This window comes from Carcharhinus amblyrhynchos, chromosome 8 (assembly GCF_965287045.1).
Source record: "Carcharhinus amblyrhynchos chromosome 8, sCarAmb.v2.hapA, whole genome shotgun sequence".
Classification (NCBI taxonomy): Eukaryota; Metazoa; Chordata; class Chondrichthyes; order Carcharhiniformes; family Carcharhinidae; genus Carcharhinus; species Carcharhinus amblyrhynchos.
In genome coordinates, this window is record NC_137331.1 from 58,454,179 (window position 1) to 58,472,263 (window position 18,085).

At 41.1% G+C, this 18,085-nt stretch overlaps 1 protein-coding gene across 5 annotated transcripts in view; it reads left to right on the plus strand.

Annotated features, from left to right (window-relative positions):
- The window catches only part of arfgef1 (ADP-ribosylation factor guanine nucleotide-exchange factor 1 (brefeldin A-inhibited)), a 250,335-nt gene that overhangs the window by 67,896 nt on the left and 164,354 nt on the right, over positions 1 to 18,085 (plus strand). For 3 of the 5 annotated variants that reach the window (XM_080194121.1, XM_080194122.1, XM_080194124.1), the window contains 2 exons: positions 4,309 to 4,465; positions 11,020 to 11,166. In XM_080194121.1, the coding sequence (XP_080050247.1) occupies positions 4,309 to 4,465; positions 11,020 to 11,166 (304 nt within the window). Of the gene's footprint in view, positions 1 to 2,714; positions 2,754 to 4,308; positions 4,466 to 11,019; positions 11,167 to 18,085 lie in introns of all 5 variants that reach the window. The other 2 variants (XM_080194120.1, XM_080194123.1) reach the window with 1 other exon arrangement.

The following is an 18,085-nucleotide window of genomic DNA, read 5'->3' on the forward strand; positions in this document are numbered from 1 at the left end:
CGACCGCCCCTTTTTTAATTACATCAGCTGTCATATTCTTTTAAGCAGTTAAAGGTCCCATTTTGAGCAAGCATGAGTTTACATAGCTTCTGTAATTGTCGGGGGAGGGTGGAGGTCTATAGCTGTGTTGGACGCTTGGTAGACAGGTCTAGCTTATGGAGTGAGGGGAGATGGCAGGGGAATCATTGAGTCTGTTCAGGGAGGAGATAGTTGGGTCATAAGGAGGATAGTTGGATCAGGGGTTGGTGGGGAGGTGGAATAGAATCATTGAATTCCTACAGTGTAGAAAGCCATTTGGTCCATCGAGTCTTTACCGATTCTCTGACACAGCAACCCACCCAAGCCTTATCCCGGTAACCCCACAGATTTTATCCTGATAATCCCCTTTGTCTGCATGTCTTGAGACACTAGGAGACAATTTAACACAGTCCCCCAAGAATAGTTGTGTCGTGGAGTGGGTATGGATAGCTGGGTGGTCAGGAGATAGTTGGGTCTGGTCAAGGGGTTTAATCTGATGGTTAGGGAGGTGATGGTTGTTGTTGGGTTTTTCCTGTGTCACTATCAAGATAGGTGTGGATCAAGATTAGAGACATTCGTGGAGGAATTACCCTTCAGAAGTTTAAATTTTTTTGGCAATTCAAATGCAAGTTTGTGTTAGGACGTCCACAAAGTTGTGCATTTTCTGTTATACGCCTAGACTATGACGATCTGGAGACTGGGAGATTTAGGCCTTTATTTCACAATTGAATATATATTCAGAGAATTATGAAATTTAAAAAAATCAGTTCTTATCTCGCGCTATCATTTAATCTGATTTCCCATTCTAATGTAGTCCATTCATCCCTCATTCATATATAATTAGCTTAATTTATGTTTAGTACTCTAGTTTGGAACTTGTGCATATCAGTCAAGGTGGTATTCATCATACTAGGGGTGGCACAGTGGTTAGCACTACCGCCTCACAGCGCCAGGGACCCAGATTCAATTCCAGCCTCGGGTGACTGTCTGTATGAAGTTTGCACATTCTGCCTGTGCCTGTGTGGGTTTCCTCTGGATGCTCCAGTTTCCTCCCACAGTCCAAAGCTGTGTGAATTAGGTTGATTGGCCATGCTACATTGACTCGAGTGTCAGGAGGATTAGCAGAGTAAATATGTGGGGTTACAGGAATAGGATCTGGGTGGGATTCTGGTTGTTGCAGATTCGATGGACCGAATGGTCTCCTTCTGCACTGTAGGGATTCTGTGATTTTATAATATTATGATTGTTATTCCCCAGCAGTTCCTTTAGGATGAGATTACCAATTAACCCTGTTGCATGACTAAGACGAGATGTAAAATGGCCCCTTCCCTTTTTGTTCCATGATGTATTATAGGGAATTGGCTCAAATGCAGTCCCTGGACGACTCCTCCAAACTGCTTTTGCCAATTTGATTTGTCCATTCCAGCCTCTTGTGCACATCCCATTTCCTGTGCATCTGGTTTTCTGGTTCCCATGCTCTGGAATTCCCTCTGCGTGATATCCCACTGCTGTTCCAGCTCTCCCTATTCTTCTAAGACTGACCTTAAAGCCAACCTTTTTGACCATGCTTTAGTTTGCCCCTTCTATTCGCACCTTTTAACACTTGTGTTCCTGGGGAAATGGATGCTTTTTATGTTAAAGACACTAAATACAGTTCTTTTGGCAATGGTCAGCAGAATTTAGAGAATTCCTCATTGGAACGGGGAAAACTAGCAAGCACCTATTAACTAGCTGATTTTGAAGTCATTCTTACATTAATATTATTGAAGTTTAGGAGCAAATGCCCTTGAACTACCCTCTTACATTTGTTTCTCCAAAGATTGGTAGACATGAGTTTACTTTGATCTGTCTGTCAGTAAATTTTGGAAAACTCACTTAAGAGTAAGAATTGGTGATTGGCTGCCATGCTTTTAGAATTCGAATGAGACAATATAGTAGTATAAACAAAGTGGTATAAAGGACAACCGAGAAGCAGGCAGCCCACCTACACTTTCTGCTAAAGATGTTACGTGGTGTAGAGAACAGTAAAGAGTGTTGTAAATAACCTAAGCTTGAAAGTAGTTTCTATATTTGAGGGATGCATAAAGTACAGATGAAAGTCCTTTGTGCCAAATGAAGCTTGATGCATTATTGTTGTAGGTGAAATTTGGATGAGAGAGATAAAGGCTGTTCTCAATTAAGTCCTCTTGCTGTGATCGAGAAAGGTGTCTCACCAACTAACTTAAAATGGTGATACGTGAAAATAAATGACTCAGATTTATCCAGCTGAAACAACGTATTTAGATACTGTGACTTGAAATGTAGATTGACTAACACTATTATAATATGGATCACACATCTAGTAATCTTTTTATTATAGAATGATCGAACCCAAAAGGAGGCCATTTGGTTTGACATACAATTTGTTCTTCCTTAAAATATTTATCCAGTTTCCTTTTGAAAGCTATTGGTCCAGATTTTGCGATCAGTTGTTACCTAGCAGTAGTTGCTATTGACTTGAGGAAAGCTGCCTTATGGATTTGTCCTTTTCCGGATGTTAATTTCATTCTGGAAACAAGCTATTGAGAATCTCTGGCATTCAGTAACGTCGTTTTTATCAAGCAAGCTAAGCACTCAATCACACTGAAAAATTCTCACAGACAGCAAAGCAAGAAGCAACCAGCAAGATTTATTATTTACTTTTTATAATTTTACAGAAAGGAAAATAAAGATTGGGACATACACAAGGGATTAAGGTAGAGGTGAAATATTTTTATTTTAAAGTTTGCTTTTTTTTAAAAAATCTATGGATTTTTTTTGTTACAAAATGGTTAAAAATTTGCTATGTACAAAAATATAAGATTAACCCTTTGGAGCCAAAAAGGTAGCTCAGACGTGATTATAACTTAATAAACATAGAAATTCCATTTTCTTCATTCAACAAGGTGTAAACATTTAAAGGGATTTTTAACAATAGGCAGAATAGTATAAATTCAGTGAAATTTAATTGGTTCCCATCTGTGAGGACTTTAGCAGTGTGCCCTGTTGGAATCATTGACATCAACTTCTGGCTTGCTGTGCGTAACTGTTTGCATGTGGACATCCAAGCCAAATCTGTTTCCACTACTCTTGCAGGTGATGTATTCCAGATCATAATTCTCTGTGTAATTTTCTTTTCCCTCCTCATATTACATCTGGCTCTTTTATCAGTTATCTTAAATCTGTGCCGTCTTGTTACCGACAAGAGGGTCATGAGAAACAGCTTCTCCTTTATTGTGCCGAAAACCCATTGTGATTTTCAGCACCTCTATCTAATCTCCCTGTATCTTTTCAAAGTAGAGCAATCCAGTTTCTCTTATCTCTCCATGTAACTGAAGTATTCCACGTTGCCTTCTAATAAGTCTTTGCACTCCCTCTTTAAGGTCTTGACAGCCTTCCTAAACTGTGATGCTCAAAGTCAGCCACAGTACTTCAGCTAGGCCCGAACCAATACTGTAATATAATCTATTTATTAGGTACCTCCGATTTATAAAACCAGTGATCCTGTAAACAGCTTTTGGAACTTGTTCTGTCAAATTCAAATATTTATGCCCATGCAACCTCAAGTTTCTCTATTCCAGCACTACCTTTAATATTGTATCACTTAGTTTATATTGCATCTCCTCATTCTTCCTGCAGAATGAATCACATTTAGACCAAATAACACATTCAGGACATCCCTGAAGACGATCAGAGCTAGGCTTCATGTCAGAAATATTATGAATATTTAATACATCAAATGTGTAATTATGCTTCTCTTCCTAATTGTTATTTTTCAGATTAATCCATCAAATTGCACTGTAAAAGTAATTGCATCTATAATTTCCATTGCTGTGTATTTTAATGCATTAATTCAAATTGCCAGATGTTGCATGCAGGTGATATTTTGATGCCTGGTGATATTTTGACTATTTGTCATCATTAGAGCATTTAGTTACTTTTCTATTTTAATAAAGCTCAAATAGATGGCATAATTGCAGCAATTTGAAAAATTCAGATAGGCTTTATATTGTAACTTAGTTGTCAAGCTTTTGGTTTCCTTTGTTTTTTGTTCTTTCTGCAGAGAAAAGATTAGTAAAATATAAGCCAGACATATAGTTAAAGCTTTTGAGGCCACCAAGTTTTTTGATTAACTTCTGTTAAAGTATTTTTTTTAGAAAGCTGAAATGTAATGAAGTATTTTGGGCAGCAATAAACAATGCATTATGATAATCCTTCCTATCATTTTTTAAAACAGATGTTGAATATGAATAATATTTGTGTTTCATTCAGTCCTCCCCATGCAGAAGCAAAGGCTGTCTCTGGGACCTTGCCGCCAGTCAAATCCAAGGCAAACTTTATTGAAGCAGACAAGTACTTTCTCCCTTTTGAGTTGGCATGCCAGTCGAAATGTCCCCGCATAGTCAGCACATCTCTTGACTGTTTACAGGTTTGTATTATTGTATTTGGGTCTGAATTGTATGTAAGTTAATTATTTTTCTAAACATCTTCTATAAGGAGACTTCAAGTAACGCCTTTTGAAATTACGTTTTTATTCAATGCAGTTTATATTGCAGTATAAATATGGGAAGAGCTTGCTTGGCTCACTTTCATTTTTGTCCACTAGAAATTGCTGACTAACCACAGGTGATAATTTTAGTAGAAAATTCTTGCATACAATGTAAGTAAATGTACTTTTCATGTATATTTACTTAAATTACTACCACTCAATGCAAACATTCATCTCTTTCTCTTAACCAGTTTAGAATTTTAATGTGAATTTGTTTCACTTACTGCATATTTATGCAGCTTTGTTTTGACCAGCTGCTTCAAGCAGATCTCTTATCAGGATAAGAGAAAGTTGACTTGCATAGCAAGATGTGCTGGACCTGTGCCTACTCTCCGTCCAAATCCTGAATATGTGCTGCTTGCCTTGTACCATTATCAGTGGGATTCTCCAGTCTTGTCCGTTGTGAGACCAGTTATGAGCGAGAACCAAAAATTTGGTGTTCCACCCAACACTTCATTATTTGGTAATAAACGCCACTAGTTTTCGGAATTTGCCCTTCGTCAGCTAAGTGGGAGTTCTGATCACAAACAGACCATATAAAGGCACACACAGTTTACAGAATACTGATTAGAATGTGAGTCTTTATAGCTAGTCAAGTCTTAAACGTGCAGACAATGTGAGTGGAGATAGCATTAAACATAGGTTAAAGAGATGTGTATTGTCTCTGGACAGGGCAGTAAATGAGATGTTCCAAGCCCAGGCAAGTCATGGGAGTTACAGATAGTGTGATATGAACCCAAGATCTCGGTTGAGGCCGTCCTCGTGTGCGGAACTTGGCTATCAGTTTCTGCTCAGCGACTCTCCACTGTCGTGTGTCGTGAAGGCCGCCTTGGAGAACGTTTACCCGAAGATCAGAGGCTGAATGCCCGTGACCGCTGAAGTGTTCGCCAACAGGAAGGGAACAGTCTTGCCTGGTGATTGTCGAGCAGTGTTCATTCAACAAACAATGTTGAATGCTATCTCCTTAATGCTATCTCCACTCACATTGTCTGCACCTTTGAGACTTGATTAGCTCTAAAGACTCGCATTCTAATCAGTATTCTGTAAACTCTGTGTGCCTTTATATGCTCTGGTTGTGATTAGAACTCCCACTCACCTGACGAAGGGGCAAACCCCGAAAGCTAATGGCATTTACTACCAAATAAACCTGTTGGACTTTAACCTGATGTTGTGAGACTTCTTTCTGAGCCAGTATACAGGGCGCAGTCATCAGCAAAGAGGAAATCTCTCAGAACAGTCTCCTTCACTTTGGTAATAGCTTGAAGTCTCCTCAGGTTGAAGAGCTTCCCATTCACTCTGTACTTGAAAGTCAACACAAATTTGTTAAAGACAAATTGTGTTGGACTAACTTGGTTGAGTTTGTTGGAGGGGGTTGATCAGGGTAATTCGGTTGGTGTTTACGTGGACTTCCAAAAGGCATTTTATTAAAATAAAATGGAAACCCAAAGGATTAAAGAGATTGTGGTTATGTGGATACAAAGTTAGTGAAGGGGTAGTATTCAGAGCAGTAATGAATGATTGATTGTTTTTCAGGCTGGAGGCAAATGTACAGTGATGTTCCCATGTGGTTGATATTAGGATTACTGCTGTTTTTGATACATTAATGATCTAAATGTGGCATACAGGGCATACCACCAAATTTTTGCAAATGACACTAAAACCCTGAAATGCAAGGATAACTAACTGACTTTGGGAGAGCATAAATCAATTGGTGAAATCGGCAGACATACAGCAGATGAAATTTGAGAAGCATGAAGAATGAGGAGGGATGTTATGGAATAAAAAGTGCAACATAGAAGTGGATGCATAGCGACCTGGGGATGCATGTCAAAAATATTTGAAAGTCACAATGCAAGTTGAGAAGGCTGGTTTTTTTAAAAAATGCATATGTCATCATAAGAACATAAGAACATAAGAAATAGGAGCAGGAGTAGGCCATCTAGCCCCTCGAGCCTGCCCTGCCATTCAATAAGATCATGGCTGATCTGTCGTGGCTCAGTTCCACTTTCCCGCCCTCTCCCCATAACCCTTAATCCCCTCTCTTATCAAGAACCCATCAACCCGCTTCTTAAAAATATTTAGCGAGGCAGCCTCCACCACTTCAACGGGCAGAGAATTCCAGAGATTCACCACCCTTTGAGTGAAGAAGTTCCTCCTCAACTCCGTTCTAAACTGCCTCCCCTTTATCTTGAGGCTGTGCCCCCTAGTCCTACTGTCTTTTTTGAGCGGGAAGAGTCTCTCCACCTCTATCCTATCCATCCCATTCATCATCTTATACGTCTCAATGAGATCTCCCCTCATTCTTCTAAACTCTAATGAGTACAAGCCTAGTTTATTCAGCCTCTCCTCATAGCTCAACCCCCTCAACTCTGGTATCAGCCTAGTAAACCTCCTCTGCACTCCCTCCAAGGCCAAAATATCTTTGTGCAGGTGCGGCGCCCAAAACTGCACACAGTACTCCAGCTGCGGCCTCACCAATGCCCTATACAGCTGCAGCAAGACCTCCCTACTTTTATATTCAATCCCCCTGGCTATGAAGGCCAGCATCCCATTCGCCTTCCTGACCACCTGCTGCACCTGCAGGCTGGGTTTTTGCGACTCATGCACAAGGACCCCGAGGTCCCTCTGCACCGTCGCCTTGGCATCCTTGGTCTTATTAGTGGATGATATTGTACAGAATCAAGACAGTTATGCAAAATCTTTCTAAAACACTGGTTAGGCCTCAGCTGGAGTATTGTATGTAATTTTGGACATCAAACCTCAGAGTATGCCGTGGAGAATGTGCAGAGGTGATTTAATGGAAGTGAAAACAAAATAATGCAGATAATGAAGAATCTGAAATAAAAACAGAAAATGCTGGAAAAACACAGTAAGTGGATCAAAAGCCAGAGTAAATTTTGGAAAAGGAGACACCTGATGCAATGGTAACAAAAACAACAAAATTGTACTCAATAAATCAAGGCAATCGTATCTTTGTTCAGATGATCCTTGCTTCCTGTTGACTGTAGTGGCTACAGATTACTTGTGATCCCTCTTCTCTGGTCTCTCAAACCTCCTGAAATCTGTGCAACAAACTTATCTCAGCTTTGGATGGGGTAATAGTGTTGTGGGTGAAGGGAAGCTCCGAGACTTAATGTACTTGGATTTCCAGAAGACATTTGATCAGGGGTGACATTGAAGTTTATTGTGGAAAATAAAAGCTTATGATATAGAGGGCAACATATTAGCGTAGATAGAACGTTGGGTGGCTGAAAATCGAGAGTATGCAAAAATGAATCATTTTCTGACTGTCGGGAAGTGACGAGTGGAGCCCCACATGGGTCTGTGCTGGGGCTTCAACTTTTCACAATTTATGTCAATGACTTAAATGAGGAGTGAAGGCATGGTAGCATAATTTGCTGATGACACAAAGAAAGGTAGGAAAGAACGTTGTGAAGAGGACATGAGGAGCTTGCAGATGGATATAGATAGGTTGAGTGAGTGGGCAAAAATCTGGTGGATAGAGTATAATGTAGGAAAATGAAATTTATTTTAACAAGAAGAATCAAAAAGCTTAGTATTCGTGAAACAGAGAATGCCTGCAGAATTCCCAGGTGCAGAGAATCTTAGATTCTGTTACTGCAGCATGAGGTATAGAAGGTTCGTATGCTGGTACACCAAAGAAAGAAAGGATAATGGAATGTTATCCTTTATTATGCAAAGAATTGTACATAAGAGTAAGAATAGTATATGTCCATTATGCAGGGCATTGGTGAGACCACATCTTGAATACTGTGTGTAGTTTCAACCTCTTATTTAAGGAAACATGAAAATGATTTGGCAGTAGTTCAGAGGATGTTTGAGATTGATATGTGAAGTGAGTAAGTTGTCTTATGAGGAAAGGTTAGACAGACTGGGCTTGTTTCCACTAGAGTTTAGAAGAGTGAGGGGTGACTTGATTGAAGTTATATAAGACCCTGAATGATGTGGAAAGGATGTTTCCTCCTATGGGTAAGTCAGGAACTGACAGGTACTGTTTTAAAATTAGGATTGGCCCTTTTTGACAGAGATGAGGAGAAATATTTTCTGACAATTGGGAGACTTTGGAATTCTCTGCCTCAGAAGGCAGTGGAGAAGGAATCATTGAATATTTTTAAGGCAAAGGTAAGTAGACTCTTGTTAGAACCTGTGCTCCTGGCGCTACCAACACCTCACCCCCCCGGACTTCCGAGTCCACCCCCACTCCCCATGCTTCGGATTCCGTCCCTGCACTCGCCGCTTGTTGCCTAAACCTGGAGACTGACAGTCTGTCTAGTCAGCACAGCTGCATTTGCCATTGTTCACCAGTGTTATCTCCTTGTGTTTTCACCACCCAGACTGGTCAGGTAGAATTTGGAGCAGATCACAGGATCTCCTGCTGACCTCTACTTGACCTGTAATTAAAAGAGTGTCCCAAAACATAATCCTTGTATAAAAGCATTGCACAACATGTCACTAACATATGGTACAAGCAGATTGGTAACTTTCAAATGAAATTTGGTTAGATACTTGGAGTATACAGTGCTATGGGAACAGAGGAAAGAGCTGGGACAAATTAGATAACTCATTCAAAGAACTGATTGAACCACCATCCCCTGTGCTGTTTCATTGCAGGAGTCTGGTTTAAAAACACAGAATATTACTATTCTGAACTAGTCATTACTTAGGTAGTTGAGACATCATTGACAATCATGATATTTCCTCATCTCTGCGTTGATCTGATTTACGTGAAGATATGTTTTGAATAAAATGCTGGCAAGTAGTATTCATAATGCGGCTGTTCACTCAAATATATGTTGACAAAGGGATAAAAAGATATATAAATAGCAGTGTAAGATTATCCTGACATTTGCTGCAAACATGATGTTTTGAACAGAAGTTGAGAATTGAATTTCATGTCAAATCAATGTATATGAATGTTATACATCATTATATATGTATAATATATGTATATACACACACACACAATTCCATCATCTGTTGTTGAATTGGGATGCAACTTGGATAATTATTTGGAACTTTGACATCACCCATACATAAGTATCTTTTGAACTCTTTGAACGGGACTCTGAAACTATCATCTTTGACTCTACCACACACTCCACACCTTAACCATCAATTCTATCCTTCTACTGACCTGTTGTCTTAGGTTGTAGCAGGACTTTTGGAACCTCAGTGTCACATTTGGCCCTGAGCCTCAAGCCCCTGCTTCTGTATCATAAAATCTGCCTACTTCCAGTGCTATAACATTGCCTGTTTTTGCTCCATCTCAGCCTTTCATTGCCCAAACCTTAATCAAACTGGCCAACTGGTACCATGATCCTTAGTGAACTCAGTTATTCCATATTGGCCTAGTTGGCCTCCCATCTCCACAAATGTCCTTTTACCCCAAACTCTGCTGCCCCCCTATGCTAACCAGCATGAAGTCTTGCTTACCAATCACCCATGTCACTGACCTGCATTGAGGTTCTGGTTCACCTGATGTTTTTACTTCAAAATTTACACACTAATGTTTAAATCCTTCCATGGATATGCTGCTCATTATTTCTATACCTTTCATATTGCTTGCTCAAAGGTTTAAGAAGCTATTTTTCCCAATAGTTGAAAAGGTTGAAATTGTAAAGCTTAATATTGTTGCATGATAATGTTTTTGTGAATAAATGTTTCTCGACACGAGTTGGAGAAGCACAACATATTGGAGAATCAGTGTATTGTGCCATGCAGTAGCAGGATATAGTTCAGTTCTGTACTCTACCAATTTCCCAATCTCAGTGATATCACTATGGGAGGCACTAAGTGGACTCTTTTTTTCAATGGGAAGGAAGAAGTGTGTGACTTCTTTTGCTGTGAGATTGGGGAAAGGCATTGAGAATATTTATATAATGGTAACTGTTGCAACCCAGGCAACTTATCCTTTAAAATGTAGAAATAAATAGTTCCCTATTATCACATAACACAGTCCACAGCATTCCGGTTCTTAAAGCAAACTCTCAGTTTCCAGTGGGTTATTTTCTTTTTGCTTTCCCAACAGGGTAACTTCTAATGCCAGAGCTATCTCTCACTGTGATGTACCCTGTACATTTCTTCATCTAGCTCCAGTCTAGGCAGATCTTCCAGCTTTCTTTAACTCTGACCTTTGATCTGAGCTTGTGTTTCCACCTGCTTTCTACGTGGTGAACAATAGGGTCAGCATTCTCTCTGATAAACATTGAGCCCTCCTTGTTCTCTCTCTCTTTGCTTCTCAGTTGGCTACAGAGTTCACAAGCTTTAGTAGTAGTTTTCTAACTAACACAGTGCTAATTTGAGATCGCCTGCATGATTGCAATAGAACTGTGTGATGGTGAAAAAGACAAAACTATACAATATAATTTTGATTGCTTTTTGATCTAATGCTAACTTTTCTTTGTCTTCTGTAGAAATTAATTGCTTATGGGCATCTTACTGGCAATGCCCCAGACAGTACAACGCCTGGCAAGAAATTAATTGATAGAATCATAGAGACAATATGTGGCTGTTTTCAAGGCCCACAAACAGATGAAGGTGTTCAGTTACAGATAATTAAGGTAATATTTTAATACTTGAACTGTTGAGTGATCAATGAAATATTTGGAGAGATTTTTATGAATGTTTTCAGTGTCTTGATACAGAGACCTACACATGTGCCTTAATGTGTAATGTATTTGGGTACAATTTAGTTAACCCATTTATGAAAGTAAATTCAGTATTTATATTAGAGATGCCCAAAACCTCAATTGCAGCTGACTGGGAATTAGTTTCTGGTCGACAGCATGCTTTCTGCAAATTGTACACTTGACACATGAGCTTTCTGTGTACTGCATATGCATTGTGCCATTGCGTATGCAATGTGAGCTTTCTGCTTACTGCGCCTGAACAGATCTGGCACATTCATGAAGCTGGTGCGTGCCCATTGTATGCTTTCATATTTGAGAGAATTATGAAATGTGAAAACTGGAATAACACTTAAGGACTAGATCCAATATATGACGCTCAACAGGAAGAAATCAGTTGACAACTTTGATAGCGTATTTAATATAGCAAATTATACCAAGGTACTTGACACCAGTGTAATCAGATAAAAGTGAACACCAAACCAAAGAAGGAGACATTGGTTATCAGGAGCTATGCTGACTTCGTGGGTTTCAACCAAGCTGGTGGTAAGAGATATAAAATTGACCTTTGTTGAGCTCCAAAGTGGGAGTAATACATAGTGAGAGTGAAATTTGGTGTTGAAGTGGAAGATCAGCCACCATTTCTTCGAATGGGAGAGTGGGCTTTACTAAGGTCCTTAATGTCCTTTCATTCAGTCACCCAATACTGGGGAAAGGGGCAGAGAGGAACTGTTTTTGGAGCATTTTTCTTCTTTACATCCATAAGCAGTATGGGGTGTATATTGTCCAACGTTTGAATGTCCCTGTCGAGGGAGGGTGGGAAGAATGTGCTAGTAGATCATGTTAGGATGACTGTTGAAAAAATAGACCACAAGTCACTAAAGCCTGGGCATCCCTGATTTATATGGTTACTGAGCAAACAAAGCAAATTAAATAAAAGCTGATGATGTTTATCAAGTTGAAAAGCATTTCTTTATTATCGCAAGCGCATGTTAGTTGGAAAATCTCCTCTTTAAATTGTTAATGGAAAACCAGCAGTGAATTTTTCTAGGTCTTCCAAATTAATTGTCTTAATTAGAAGTAAGTGACAATTTCATTAAAAAATTATTCTCGAGGTACTCAAGAATTAACTTTGGTAATCTCATTGATAGTCTAGTACCTTGAATTATAGTTCTTAGGTTTGCCAAGGTCCACTTGCAAGCTAAACACTGAACAGTTTGTCTTCACTTTAGTATTGCAAATCAGTAAAAGTAATTTATCATTTAACCCACACAGGTTAAAAATATTAGACCTCACTGAAAACTGCAAGCAATATTTTTGTCCTGTTTATCAACTACTTTACAAAAGCAGCTTTGGGTTCATGCAACCTTATTCTTCCCTTTCTAAAACCTCCCAAGTTTTATATATAAAAACATTAATCCTCTTTCATCTGAAGATGTCGTATTTGTTTAAGGCTCTTTCATGCTTTGTTTTAAATTTTCCTTCCTCCTTCTATAAAAGATTCTGCCTCTCTCTGCCAACCAATATTGAAGTGAGTTTCAGTATAAACTTGCTCTTCTCTGGACTTAGTACAAATACCAATCTCTTCAGCAACAATCTGAAGAGATTCTGCAATTGAACACCGTCTGCAAAACAATCCTGGTTATGCCAAGAATTACAGTGAAAGCCAATTTAAGATTGTCAGTCAAGTTCACAGTATGGCTCAATTATACATGCTGGAATCCACATATGTTCATATACAGCACCTTGTAATTTGCAGACAGAAGGAGCATGTGCACACTTTGCGCCTTTTTCATCTAAAGCAAGAGGGTAGGGATCTGTGAGCCTCTGTTCATTTCCCCTGGGGTAACTCCATGACCAACCAGGGTTGAACTGCCCAGTTTGAATTTTGATAAAGCTGGGCAGCAAACTACTCCATGCTGCATTCTTCATGGCAATGCCTCCAATCAGAGTTCATTTACCAACCATTCAGCAGTCAGCTCTTGGAATCTAAATTGTTGTTCCCCTGTTACAGTTTGGTTATTTCTTGCGAGCTAATCTGATGCGTGCAAGACAAAAAATTAGTACATGGTTCTAAGGTTCCACAGGACTGTAGAATCCCTACAGTGTAGAATGAGTCAGTTGGCCTATCGAGTCTGCACCAACTCTCAGAGCATCTTACCCAGGCCAGAATCGAACTTGGGTCCCTGACAGTGTGAGGCAGTAGTGCCACCATACACCCTGATTACTCCAAACTACTAAGTGATTTTTTCTTAATTTTTTTTACATTATTGTTATCAGTTAAGAACACAAAATAGGAATGAGAGTAGACTACTTTAAACCTCTTGAGTTTGTTCTACCATTGTGATATTTGGCTAATCTGCAACCTAAATCCACAGACCTGTTCCTTGCCCCATGTCCCTTAACACTTCTGGTTAACAAAAATTCATCAATCTGTTTTAAAATTAACAATTTTTTGGTTTGATTTATTTTTGTCACGTATTTGTATACAGTGAAAAGTATTGTTTCTTTAGCGCTATACAGACAAAGCACACCATACATAGAGAAGGAAAGGGGAGGGTGCAGAATGTAGTGTTACAGTCACAGCTAGGGTGTGGAGAAAGATCAAAACGTGAGATAGGTCCATTCAAAAGCGAGGGCCTTCATAGCGAGGGGGATTGAATATAAAAGTAGGGAGGTCTTGCTGCAGCTGTATAGGGCATTGGTGAGGCCGCAGCTGGAGTACTGTGTGCAGTTTTGGGCGCCGCACCTGCGCAAGGATATTTTGGCCCTGGAGGGAGTGCAGAGGAGGTTTACTAGGCTGATACCGGAGTTGAGGGGATTGAGCTATGAGGAGAGGCTGAATAAACTAGGCTTGTACTCGTTAGAGTTTAGAAGAATGAGGGGAGATCTCATTGAGACGTATAAGATGATGAATGGGATGGATAGGATAGAGGTGGAGAGACTCTTCCCGCTCAAAAAAGACAGTAGGACTAGGGGGCACAGCCTCAAGATAAAGGGGAGGCGGTTTAGAACGGAGTTGAGGAGGAACTTCTTCACTCAAAGGGTGGTGAATCTCTGGAATTCTCTGCCCGTTGAAGTGGTGGAGGCTGCCTCGCTAAATATTTTTAAGAAGCGGGTTGATGGGTTCTTGATAAGAGAGGGGATTAAGGGTTATGGGGAGAGGGCGGGAAAGTGGAACTGAGCCACAACAGATCAGCCATGATCTTATTGAATGGCGGGGCAGGCTCGAAGGGCTAGATGGCCTACTCCTGCTCCTATTTCTTATGTTCTTATGTTCTTATGTAAAAGTCTGATGGCAGCAGGTTAGAAGCTGTATTTGAGTTGGTATGTGTCCTCAGATTTTTGTATCTTTTTCCCGATGGAAGAAGGTGGAAGAGAGAATGTCTGGGCTGCATGTGGTTCTTGATTATGCTGGCTCTTTTCCGAGGCAGCGGGGAGTGTAGACAATATTAATGGATGGGAGGCTGGTTTGAGTGATGGACTGTGCTTTGTTCACAACTTTTTGTAGTTTATTGTGCTCCTGGACAGAGCAGGAGCCACGTCAAGCTGTGATACAACCAGAAAGAATGCTTTCTATGGTACATCTGTAAAAGTTGGTGAGAGTCATAGCAGACATGCCAAATTTGTTTTGCCTCCTAAGAAAGCGGAGGCATTGGTGGGCTTTCTTAATTATAGTGTCTGCGTGGAGGGACTAGGACAGGTTGTTGATGATCTAGACACCTAAAAACCTGAAGGTCATGACCATTTCTATTCCGTCCCCAAAGATATAGACGGGGCACACCCTCCACTATGCTTCCTGAAATCGATGACTATCTCCTTCGCTTTGTTGATATTAAGGAAGAGATTATTTTCTTCGCACCAGTTCAGCAGATCCTCGATCTCTTTCCTGTACTGTGTCTCATCATTGTTTGAGATCTGACCCACAACAGTGGTGTCATCAGCAAATTTGAAAATCTAGTTGGAGGGGAATTTAGCCATACAGTCAGAGATGTATGAGGAGTATAGTGAGGGGCTGAGGACTCAACCTCACAGATCACCAATGTTGAGGATTATCATGGAGGAGGTGTTGGTTGCCTATCCTTACTGACAGTGGCCTGTATGTTAGGAAGTCTATGATCCAGTTGCAGAAGGAAAACCCGAGCTCCAGGCCATGAATTTTGGAGATGAGTCTCTTAGAAATAATGGCGTTAAAGGCTGAGCTGTAGTCTATGAATAGGAGTTTGATATAGGTGTCTTTGTTATCTCAGCGTTCTTGCAGGGTTGAGTGCAGGGCTAGGGAGATGGCATCTGCTGTGGACCTGTTGCAGCAATAGGCGAACTGTAGTGAACCTAGGCAGTCTGGGAGGTAGGAATTGATTTGTGCCATGACTAACCTTTTGAAGCACTTCATAATGATAGATGTCGGAGCCACTGGACGATAGTCATTAAGGCTATCGCTGCCTGGCTTTTCTTTGGTACTAGGATGATGGGCATCTTCTTGAAGCAGGTTCACCTAAGACTTGTGTAAAGAGAGGTTGAAGATGTCTGCGAATACCCCCGCCAGCTGATCTGCACAGGATCATTCAGGTACCCAACACGGGCCAGTCGCTTTCCGTGGGTTGACCTTCAAGAAAGCCACTTTGACATCAGCAGTGATGACCTCGGATACAAGTTCATTCAAGGCTTCCGGGATGGAAGGTGTGCTCCTGCTGACCTCTTGCTCAAAACAGGCGTCGAATGCATTGAGCTCATCGGGAAGGGGTGCATTGGAGCTAGCGATTTTACCTATCTTCATCTTGTTGCCTGTTCTGTCTCGTAGACCTTGCCATAGTCAGCGAGAATCCATGTGGCTAGCCTGGAAGTCTAGCTTGGTCCTGTACTGTCTTTTGCTATACTGATAGATTTCTGAAGTACATTTCTGGCTTTCTTGTATGGGTCAGGGTTGCTTGACTTGAACGCCTCAGTCCTGGACTTCAGCAGGCAGCGAATATCCCTATTCATCTATGGTTACTCGCGGGTTTGCTTCTTTGGCACTCAGTCTTCTACATACTTACTAATTAAGTCAGCTACTGTAGTGGCATGCCTGTTCAGGCTGATTGCAAAGTTTTTAAATACTGACCAGTCTTCTGATGCTCAGCAGTCCCATAGGAGATCATCCGATTTCTAAGACCAACATTGCACAACTTTCTCTGACAGATTCTCCCGTTTCAGTTTTTGCTTGTAAGCCAGGAGCAGGAGCACAGCCTTGTGGTATGATTTGCCAAAGTGTGGGCGGGTGATAGAGCAGTAGCTTTCTTTTTGATATTTATGTAGCAGTAGTCTAGGATATTTGAGCTTTTGATGGAACAGGAGATATGTTGGTGGTACCTTGGTGAAATGCTCTTGATTGACGAGCCTGACCTCGATGAACAAGGCCTCGGGATGTTTTGTCTCAAGGCTATTTGTGGTGGTGTATGTTTCGTCCAGCGCAGTCTTCACGTATGCAAGGGGTGAAATGTAAACTGCTGCAGAGGTGAACTCCCATGGAAGTAGTGAGGGGGCATTTTAGCATCAGGTATTCTAGATCTGCGGAGCAGAAACTTTCCAGTGTAACTATGTCTAGGCACCACAAGGTGTTGATTAGAATTGATCTAGCATTAGTTGCCTTTTGCAAAAGTGTGTTTCAAATTGTTTCCTAATTTCACTCTTGAAAGGTCTGATTTGAATCTTTTGACTACACTCCCACTCTTAGATTTTGTTTAAGAGGAATTTTCTGAAGGCTGTTCCCCTTGGGGTGCCCAGTATTTGTTGAACCTCATGATGTGGAGATGCCGACGTTGGACTGGGGTAAACAGGTAAGAAGTCTCTCGACACCAGGTTAAAGTCCAACAAGTTTATTTGATAGTAAACCCACAAGCTTTCGGGGTTTGCCCCTTCGTCAGGTGAGTGGAGAGCTCTGGTCTCAAACAGAGCATATAAAGGCACACACAGATTACAGAATACTGATTAGAATGCGAGTCTTTAGAGCTAATCAATTCTCAAAGGTGCAGACAATGTGAGTGGAGATAGCATTAAGCATAGGTTAGAGATGTGTATTGTCTCCAGACAGGACGGTAAGTGAGATGTTGCAAGCCCAGGCAAATCATGGGGGTTACAGATAGTGTGACACGAACTCAAAATCCCGGTTGAGGCTGTTCTCATGTGTGCAGAACTTGGCTATCAGTTTCTGCTCAGCGACTCTGCGCTGTCGTATGTCGGGAAGGCCACCTTGGAGAACGTTTATCCGAAGATTGTTTACCCATGACTACTGGAGTGCTTGCCAACAGGAAGGGAACAGTCTTGCCTGGTGATTGTCGAGTGGTGTTCATTCATCTGATTTCATAGCGTCTGCATGGTCTCCCCAAATGTACCATGCCTCGGGACGTCCTTTCCTGTAGCGTATCAGGTAGACAATGTTGGCCGAGTTGCAAGAGTACGTGCCGTGTACCTGGTGGATGGTGTTCTCAAGTGAGATGATGGCTTCCATGTCTACGATCCGGCATGTCTTTCAGAGGTTGCTGTGGCAGGGTTGTGTGGTGTCGTGGTCACTGTTCTCCTGAAGGCAGGGTAGTTTGCTGCGGACAGTGGTCTGTTTGAGGTTGTGTGGTTGTTTGAAGGTAAGAAGTGGGGATGTGGGGATGGCCTTGGCGAAATGATTGTCTTCATCAATGACATGTTGAAGATTCCAAAGAAGATGTCATAGCTTCTCTGCTCCAGGGAAGTACCAGACAACGAAGGGTACTCTGTCCACCGTGTCCCACGTTTGTCTTCTGAGGAGGTCGGTGCAGTTTTTTGCTTTGGCATGTTGGAACTGTCGATCTATGAGTCGAGCGCCATATCCTGTTCTTATGAG